The sequence below is a fragment of the Chenopodium quinoa genome, unplaced genomic scaffold, assembly GCF_001683475.1.
Source record: "Chenopodium quinoa cultivar QQ74 unplaced genomic scaffold, ASM168347v1, whole genome shotgun sequence".
Lineage (NCBI taxonomy): Eukaryota > Viridiplantae > Streptophyta > Magnoliopsida > Caryophyllales > Amaranthaceae > Chenopodium > Chenopodium quinoa.
In genome coordinates this window covers 89,409-99,807 of record NW_018743252.1, presented here as the reverse complement: position 1 = coordinate 99,807, position 10,399 = coordinate 89,409, and the positions used below count along the sequence as shown (strand labels likewise).

Sequence of the window (10,399 nt, the reverse complement as noted above, 5' to 3'; positions counted from 1 at the left end):
ATGCAAGGCGTAGCGTGCTAGATAGCCTAATGCCATCACAAGCTCGCGCCCGCATGGCCTGCTAGCAGCATGTAGCAGTCCGCTAGCTAGCGAGGCTTGTTGGTGCTTGGGGGCAAGGCCGTTGGGCTTGTGGTAAGCTAGCCAGTAGCGCATAGTAGCCCAGATAGCTAGCGGTGGGCTTGCGGTGCGTGCAGGCTGGCCTAGCCGAAGCCACAAAGGCCTTGATCGGCCATTCCTTGTTGTCCAAGGACATTGACCGGTCTTGCTTTATTGTGATTGGTGGGTTTGGTGGCTTGGGGAACAAGGAGGCCATGTGGGTTGTCCTTGTGGTCCTCACCTAACCCTTGTTCACCTTATGCCACTTGTCGTTTGATGATTACCTTGCTATTTTAATTTAATTTAGAATTAAATTAATTTTTTCTTTTGACATTTTTACCAACTATCCCACATTGAAAAATGAGGGAAAATTTTGGGGACATTTCCCTATAAATACTCATTATTGGGTATTGGGAATTTCACTTGAGTTGGTGAACTCTAAGGGATCTCCAAAAGCGAGTAAACCTTAGTTCGTAAACTCTTAGTTAATTTTGGTCTAGCCTCGTCTAAGCAACGGGGTAGGGATCGGTTACGGTTCGATAGCGAGGGTGTGAGCTGTCGGAGGTTCTCGCACTTGCGGAACTTGAAGCTTTCAAGTCCGAGCTCATCGGTTGAGCGAAGTACGCTTTTAGGGTGAGTATTCTTTCTCTCTCTTCTCTTATGTTTGTGTTGGTAGATGACTTGAGACCCACACAAGAAGCGCAAATCTCAAATATGCTAGTTTTTTTTTTGTCTTCAGTTCATCCAAAGACACCAACCAAGAAATGAAGAAATGATGTGGAGTGTTATATCTATTTCCATACCCAAATGGACTAAGGAACTTTAGGCATATTACCTCATAGCCATTAATACCCAAAATTTGGATAAATGTGTCTGAGAGTGAAAGCTAATACCCTTCATATTTTTCATCTAAAATATCTGTTTTAGAATGTATTCAAGTGCTAATCAGTTTAAAGTATTGGGAATTTGAAATGGATGTGATATCATCACACAAATCCTAATTTAATTAACACTTTTTATACTAATCACAAAATCTATTTTAATGAGAATTGTCTTTTTATAATACTTCTAATTGACAAAATCGATATCATAATACTAAAACAAACATTAGAAATAAAACGTCACTTTCTGGTGGTGTTTTTTCCCTCTAAAACTCCCCCATCTTTTTTTTTTCAAACACCCCCATTTTTTTTTTTTTCAAAATTATAATACTACATATATTATTCCTAATTTTATATATTATCTTAAATTAATATTATGCACATCACACGAGCACAAGTAATTCGAAAATTAAGCAAAATTTAAAAACTAGAATTAGGTGGGCTTGGGAGGCCTGCACAAGTGAGTTCTGCAAAAGTAAGCAGCGTCTCAACTTGGCCAGCCTTTCACCCCTCGAAAAATTATTGCGCACCAATTCTTATTGATAGACGCTGCGGTCGGTTCTCACCGCCCGCTTTGTTTTCCTTACTCATTAGTTTAAGGCAGTTTTATAATTCCTTCAAAACTTCTACTTATACAACTCCAAACCACCCTACTCTTTCTCTTCTTCCGATGTGGGACAAACAACTCCCTTTTCTCTATTCTTCCATTCTACAGTAGTATTTTACCTTCTTCTTTATACTTTTATACCCAAAAAATCAATTAAGCTGAAAGCAAAGAAATGGAGAACCAACAACAGTCATGGAAATTGAGATTTTCATTCAAAAATGCAACAATTGTCGTTTGTTTGTTTAATTTGGTTACTGCCCTTTTCTTGCTTCAGGGCTTCTTCTCTCCCTACTCTTCTCGCAGATTTCCTCCAGATCACTCCAATTCAGGTTTTTATTTGTACTAAGTGATTTTTTGGTTTATTTTGCAACATACCAAAGATCCATTCTTCATATATGTACACTATACAATTGGGTCATGACCCAGTTCGAATCCAGATTAATCGGAGTCTAGTGGGTTTTGAATTAGCCGGTGACATACCCTCAAATTAGAATTGATTGTAATGGTTGATTTCTTCATATATAGAAAGTTGATTTATACTGTTGTAGCTATGAATGTTAAAGTGAGCAGGATTCTATATTTTCGGCAAATTTATGTCTTAATTTACTTTGTATTATTCAATTGAGATTGCAAATCATCTGAACTGTTCTTTAATTGGTTTGTGACCTGGGTTTTGTTGAAAAAAGTTGTTAGGAAATGGTACTTTTCTCCTTTAATTTTATCTGGTTTTAGTCGTACTGCTCATTATTTTCTGTGATATAGCAGTCTTAGAACTCAGGATTTGTTATCTTTGTATTACAGTTCAGCTTAGGTATGTTAAAGAATCTGATGAACTTCGGAGAGCTATGCAACCATTGGAGCTGATCCGAAGAGTATGTTCTATGGGTTTGTTCATTTTTTGAGGTTTTAAAATTGTGTACTTGTGTTTGTCAAGGCCGGGATCAAATGCTTCTTTGTTGTCATCAGATAGGAATTGGGGCAGCTAGCAAAGGTTAATCATATACGGAGCACTTCCTCAGTTCTTTTTTACTTGACACGCTTTGACTTTTACACTATTCACTTCCTCTCCTTTGACATACGTGATAAATGAAACAGGCAAATAGGTCAAGTAAAAAAGAACCAAGGAAGTGTATAGAATTATGCTATCCTCGGGAATCCGAGGAAGTATATGATTTCTATGCTCAAGTGTCCTGTCACTGATTCCTCATTGTGCTATTGTCATTTTGATATGAATCTAGGGACTTATGCTGTAGGGAAACAACTGTAGAAATGAGATGTTATCTGTTTGAGAAAGCAGTGTGATGTTACCTGAGTACCTTCCCTGAATTTCTTATATGAGTGTCGATTTGTCATCTCTCATTCTTAAAAATACTCACTTATGATCTTCTCTTGCATTTAGGTCAGGGAAATTGAGCGAGAATCATATGCAGAACCAGAGACGGTTCAACATACGGAGACGAAGCAGACTGCTGCAGTTGATCTGTCGAAGAGGTTAAATGCCCGCACTTTTACTGATGCAGCAAGCATAAAAGGTAGGTAAATGGTCAGCTAATTCCTGACCCCATTCACACAAACTTTTTTTCCCTAAATAGATGATGTGTTCATTCAGTGTGGCTTTCACCTTTCTGATGTGAGGGTCATCTCAATGCTTGTTAAATGGCAGTTAAATATTTTGCGATGTTCATGAACTACAACCTATATATTCCTTTACTATACTTGTTTAAGACCTAACTATCCCGTAAGCTGACATATGTTAAACAGACCAAGATATGTTGCAGTTTCTTAGATGGACCAGGAAAAATTGAGCCATTGTGACCATAGAACAGTTGATTTGTATTTTCATCTTTGACAGCAATAAACAACAATGAGATCAGACAAACCTTAATTTCCTGATAGAAAAGCTAGATGACGAGCTCCTACTAACATGACTGATACAACAGTAAACAAAAAGTGTAGTGCATGAATTGATATTCTTAGACTTGAAACTTCCATCGGACCAGCAACTTTATTCTTCCAAGAAATTCATAATGCCTTGCAGTCAGATCGAATGTCCACCTTCTCCAGCTCTCTTCTCTTCACTTCCAGCTGACGTTTCCCTCTGCTTTTAAGGCATTAACTACTAGAACACTCTCTCCTTTCGCAAATTGCTATCGATTTACTACCAGTACCATCCAATGCCTGCCAAATATTCCCTTATAATTTTGTCCATGGGCTATCCACAACAAAGAGTACTGCATTAGCTACTGGTTTCCCAGCTAGCAGAAACTTGATTGATTAAGATACCTTACTATAGAGCAAGACCGTTGCATCTGCTTTTTATGTTCCAGTACCCTCCGGCTTTCTTCCCGAATATGATCAATAAGTGCCATTACATTCTCGGCGTTAAGACTGTTAACAGATCCAAATTTGAAGACAATATCTCTCGGTGATTTGGTATTCTGTAGCTCACAAGATATTAGCATCATCCTTCCTGCAATACGAAGAATGTGATAAAATCACAAATCTAATTTCCAATTAGAGTAGTATCGTTCTTAGTGATATTGATACCTAGTAGAATCTCTTTAAATATACTTAATAATTGAGTTGTCCTTGAATAAGTGATCTTCGTCCTCAGTCTACAATAACTGATGGTGGCCAAGTGCTCTATACACAAGTCTCCATACATATAATTTTTTCTTGGGTTAAATCTTTAAGTATCAGAAGTGTTCCCAAGCATGACGAAGACCCTGTTTTAATTCTTCTTGAACTCTGGACTATGACTCTCCTTTTAATGAACATAAGCTGACTTAACAGTGAGATACTCACAATCCCTCCATTAGTAGGGATATGAAGCCAGAAAGCAAAAGAATGGCCTGGTTGAGTCTCTAATTCTCTGTGGAAAGTATTTCGTATGAGAGCAGAGTTTCATTTCCTCTGTCCAGAAATCATTCGATCACTGACCTCTTGCAAGTGCATCCATTAACTGTCATCTTGGCTCTTAAACTTTAAGCCAAAACCTACAACCCACCTGTCCTCTGGATATCAATTGATGCACCTCTCAATTCGCTTGTTAACCCGATTCCTGCGCTTTCTTATGCTCTTACACTCACCTTGAATCTCCATGAGGTTCTAGGAGGATAAGAGTTGTGAAAACTGTGCTCAACTGGAGAGGATATACTTCCTTTGTCCCACATTATTCTTAAAAACTGATGAGTGCGCATAGTTGTAGGAGATAAGCTGTATTTGGATAATCTATTGCTATGTTAATTGAAACATAGATGTGAAAAAAAGATATTGGGTCCATAAGAACAAGTATGAAAAAATACAAAATAGTGATGGACCTTTGCCGGAAAAAGAAGTGCTCAAACTATTGTATGACATATGAAAAAAAGAAGTGCTCACACTAACACGGGAGTGTGAGACAAAGGGAGTATATGATGCTCTGGTTATACGTAGACAGTTTCTTTTATGAATCCAAAATGCTTGTTTTTGCTAAGAGAGTTTTACTAAATAAATTGATATTGAGTAACCCCAGCCCTCCAAGTCTTTAGAAGTTTCTAAAATTTCCTTCTCCAATGGAAAGGATAAGCATAACCAGAACTAGTCGACCAAAAGTTACAGATGATAGAACTAATACTTATCTTGATAGCCTGAAGCACCGGAAACAGAGAGCACATTTTTTCAAAGGTGTTAGAATTTTATTTGCTAGAAGCAATCTTCCAAACGGGTACAAAGTCAAGTATTTCCAGGAGGAAACTTTCATATGTACAACATCGATTAGACCATGAGTAATCTTAGATTCCGACCATTAACTTCTATCAATGTTATAAGCTTATAACCCAGATAGGGTCCAAGATTGTCTGAATTTTGGGTTATAACTTCCAAGAGTCATTTGGATAGCTGCATTAAGTTTAGTTTGTCTCATTATTTTTTTATGGTTGGGCTACTATAGCAGAGTCCAAATTCATCCACAATAATCATACATTCATCCTTGGCATTCCTATATTTTGGAGGGGAGGGGACCAATACAAGAACTTTAATAATAGTCCCAAGTAATGAAAATCAAGTGAAAGATGATATTTTACCAAATAAAATTGGTACAAATTCTAATCAAGTGAAGAGATTAATAATTTCAAAGGGGGAAATATTGTAGTTCGGTATGGAATTGAGTTGTTCATAAAAGATTGATAAAATTGAAGTAAAAGCTAAGATTCAGTGTATAAAAAATGTAGCAAATTTATGCTCCTTTTGGAACCTTCTTGTGTCTATCTCTACTGACTCTTTGAGTCTGCATAAGGCCGAGAACTTGTATGCTACTAATCGCATTTCTGCTATTTCCATTATAAGTCTCAAACCATTTGTGTCTGATCTGCAACTTCAAAGGCTTTTTTTTTTCCTATACACTTGCCGTACATGGTACCCCATTGTTGAAATACATGAAGCATATTTAAAAAAAGAAGATACTGCAATAAGTGCAACAGTTGCTACCATTGCATATGTACAATAGCTGGAAGCTGGAACAGCTGGTTTTAAATCAACTATTTACCTTTCTGCAACTAGCCATCCCATGCTATACCCGGTAACCCTAGTGCCTTGTATAAGCTTCTACCTTAGGCAGTGTATGAGGACTTACTGTTTTCTATTCACTTTTGTAGCTTCAACCTTTGCAAGTATATGAAAATTCTGTTTGATGAATCTACCAAATTAGTAAAATATTTTCAATTAAACTGTTCAGCTTATATGGAATAATCATCTATTACAATTATCTTCCTTGTGATTTGACTCAATTCATATGTTTAGGCTTATGGCTACTGAAGTTTTGCCGCTGTCATTTTATGCTTGCATGTAACAAAGCCATCGTACATGTATCTAGTTGTTGCTTCAGAAATTTGTGTGAGCATTATCATCTGTTTTGTGTTCTATTTTGGCAACATCTATTACAACTTTCTTCCGTGGGATTTTGACTCAATTCATATGTTTAGGCTTATGGCTACTGAAGTTTTGCCGTTGGCATTTTATGATTGCATATAACAAAGCCATCGTACATGTATCTAGTTGTTGCTTCAGAAATTTGTGTGAGCATTGCCACCTGTTTTGTGTTCTATTTTGGCAACACTGATGTACTTTATGTTCAATAGCTTTGGAAGAATGGCGGAAGCGAAAGATGGAGCGTGCCAGGCAACGGGAAATGGGAAGGAATGCAACAGCTGCCTCCTAAGCATGTATATACTAAAAGTTAGTTTTGTATTATTCTTAATAGCTGACATAAAGTTGGATGGCAATCTGTTAAAAGTTTCCCTTCTTCATAGGCTATTCATGTAAACCTGGGTGCTGTAATGATTAGAGTGCTCTGGTAACGGGACCAAAAACAGAATTGTAAAAAAAAAGAATCCAATCTATGACGAGTGTACACCAGGTTTTCGAGTGACTTCTGAGGACAGTCATCGTGTAAGTTGTACTGAACATAACTGTTTTATTAATGCAGTTGTTTGATGTCCAATCTACTCCTAGCTCAAAATTAGTACTCCCCATTATTCCCCTCACTCCTTGTATTGGTAATCAACTTTGTGGAGCAACCTGCCGCTTTGCAGTTTGTAGTCGGAGTAGTTCAATTTTTGCATATTGTAGGATTCTGTCACCAAGCTGTTCAGGAGAATCAGAGTGCAAGATAAACCGAGCAGCCCTGTTGTATCTTGTATATCTCCAATGAAGGCAAAGGGATATAAAATGTTTGTTAAAGTGTAGCACAATAATCTTGTTTCTGTTTGCTCTAAGGCATTTCAGGATGCAAATTGGAAAGGACATGCTTGCTATTTATTACTCCCATTACCTTTTTTTTTTTTTTTGGCTCCATTTGACTTTTCACAGTCTCCAAGACACATGTTAAAAAGTCTATATTTCCATTTTCATACACGAAAAAATTATAAAAAGTTGATAGTAATAAAATATACAATGAGACGAATCAAAAATGATCCATATGACTATATTACCTATTGTAGAATAACGATAATTTATGGTGAAAGTTTTCATAATTTAACCCAACTTTTAACAAAGGGGCAAAAAAAATAGGGATGCATGAGTACCCTATATGATACAATGGGGCAAAGTGGTGTTTTCATTTTCACTATTTTTTTATCAACGTAAAATAGAATGTGCTAATAATCAAAAAGAAAAAAAAAAAAAAAAAAAAGGTAGTGCCTCTTTATTTTATTTTTTAAAAACTATTTAAATTATTTTTAAAATTGGTAAATACGTTTTTACAATGGAAAAATGCACTTTAATAATCCCAGGTTTATTATCTAATAATCTCAACTATGCTATGACTTTGCGTCCAACAGTCCCAATCGGTCAATGACGAGTCAACGACATGTTATAACAGATAATCATGACACGTGTCGACATTTGATTGGTCCAAAATTTTAAAAATAAAATAAATAAATAAAAAAAGAAAAAACCCAGCCACTCCCCTTCCCCCCGCCGTCAAACCCTTAGCCTAACCCTTAACCCCACCTGAAACCGCCCGGCAGCCCCCTATAAACCCCTAAAACGGCCGGCCGACCCCTCCCTACCCCCAAAATCAACATAACGCCTGACCAGAGTGCGTCAATTAGCAGACCAATAGCTGAAAACATCAATTGGCGACGGAAATGCGACGGTGGCGATATTCGTCAAGGTCGATGAAGTCGTATCAACACCAATGGTGGAGGTGACGATACAAAGAAGGGAGGGTAAGTGGTCGAGAATGTCGGCGACGGTGATCCGATGATAGTGGCGAACATGGCTAAGGGGGTTTTCAAGGTGGTTTTGGGGTCAGGGGTTTTCAAGGTGGTTTCGGGATCGGGGAGGGCTGGCTGGGTGGTTTCGGGGGTTGGGGATAGGTGGTGGAGGACCATCGGCCATTTTCAGTGGTTAAGGGGGGTTGGTTGGCCGGTTTTAGGCGAGGTCAGGAGGTGGGGAAAGGGTGGCTGGAATTTTGGGTTTTTATTTATGTTTTATTTGTTTTTTTTTTTTTTTTTAATTTTTGATCATTCACGTGTTGACACGTGACGATTATAAAAAAAATTAAAAAAAACAGAAAAAAAAACTTTGTTAGCAAGTCACCGGTTATTGAAACCATTGGAGGCCAACTGACCCCATATTTGGGATTATTAGAAAATAAACCTTAGTTGGGATTATTAGAAGTAAATCGACCATAGTTGACATTATTAAAGTGTATTTTTCCTCTAACATTGAACATTTATGAAAATCAAATTATAATAAAAATTATTTTAAAAATAATTATTATTTTAAAAAAAAAAACAGCCACCCCTTTTCCATCAGCAACCATGCCTCAACCCCACCAACGACCACCGACCTACCCCTGCCAAAAACCCCTCTCCTGCCGGTGACTCACTCCTCTCCCTTACTATTTCTATGGACTAGCTTCTTTATTAAACCTGGGCATCGTGCCGTGCCGGGCTGTCGCGGGTCGTGCCTGGCGGGCCACGGTCACCGGCGTGCCATGCCGGCCTTCGTGCTGGCTTGCGTGCTGGCCTGGCGGGCTGGCCTTGTGTAAATAATTTTTTTTTATTTATATTTTGTTAACGGTTAATAACTTATAAATTATAAAATTATAACTTATAAGTTATAATTTTATAACCTATAATTTTAACTTTTATAAGTTATAAATTTATAAGTTTATAACTTATAAGTTATAACTTATAAGTTATAAAATTATAAGTTATAAAATAAATTAAGTTGAACATTTATGTTTTATATTCAATATTTATATTTATATACTCCCTACGTTAACGATTAGTTGCAACACTAGTACTTTTTGTGGAAACCAAAGCAAAACTTATAAAAAGTGTTTAGGGTAGTGTTATTGTATATAGTGTCATGTGATTAGTGTATTAAAAAAGGAGGGAAGTGGGGGGCCCGGATTTTTTTTTTTTAGGAGAGAGAATCTGAAAAAATTTTGGGGGGAAATATTTGGGTTAAAAATTTTCCCTCTCTTTTTTTACCCCCTTTTTTCCCACCAAATTGTTGACTCTCTTTTCACATGTAATTTTTTCCCTCCAAATATTTCACTCTTTTTTAACCCCAACATTTTACCCTTCACTTGAAATTTTCATTCAAGGAAGACTATTTAAAGTCCCTGCCAACAGAAAACAAAATTGAAATGAAACAGCTAATTTTTCCCTCCACTTGACCTTTTCAATCAAGTGAGGGTATTTAACATACAACCTGCCATAATTCTCAATTCAATTCTCACATACAAATTAAAAACCAAAAGTCAGAAATTCTGATTACACCATTGTTTACAAAAGCAAGCTACCACTCTACTCCTAATTAGTCCTAAGTTAGAAGCAGCATCTTCAATCCTTAGAAGTGTTCTGGTTCAGCACAACAGAGCCCCAAAAAAAAAAACAGCCACCAACTTCATTACTAGTCCCAGAATCTGTGGAACTCAGGGTCATTAGATTGTCAAGCATGGCGACATGTTCAATGATGGTTTTTTCAGCATTGACCAGATGCTCAACGATGAAGGCAACATGGAAGACCAATATTCAAGCAATGAGGGAACTCACAACTATCAACACAATGAAATGCATAGATGGTTGTTGTGTTTTCACATAAAATGCATAGATGGTTCCCTCAACAACAACTTCTACTTAAAGTTGTTGGAGCAATTCCAGTCATGCAAATTTTTTTTTCAACTGAGTCCCTTCATCACTTGGATTTATAAAAGGCCAAAAACACTAGGTTAAGGGACTCCTAGATAAGTTAGGACCACACAATTAGGCTACAATGTTCTGTAAATGCACAAAACAGAAGGGACTCAACAGCAGGGGAC

At 37.1% G+C, this 10,399-nt stretch overlaps 1 protein-coding gene across 1 annotated transcript; it reads left to right on the top strand.

Annotated features, from left to right (window-relative positions):
• Positions 1-1,418: 1,418 nt before the first annotated feature.
• Positions 1,419-7,063, top strand: LOC110734969. Its single transcript, XM_021915090.1, has 4 exons — positions 1,419-1,913; positions 2,386-2,456; positions 2,984-3,116; positions 6,702-7,063. Exons 1-4 carry the CDS (start codon positions 1,757-1,759, stop codon positions 6,779-6,781), a joined length of 441 nt encoding a protein of 146 aa, XP_021770782.1. The 5' UTR covers positions 1,419-1,756; the 3' UTR covers positions 6,782-7,063.
• The last annotated feature ends 3,336 nt before the right edge of the window (positions 7,064-10,399 follow it).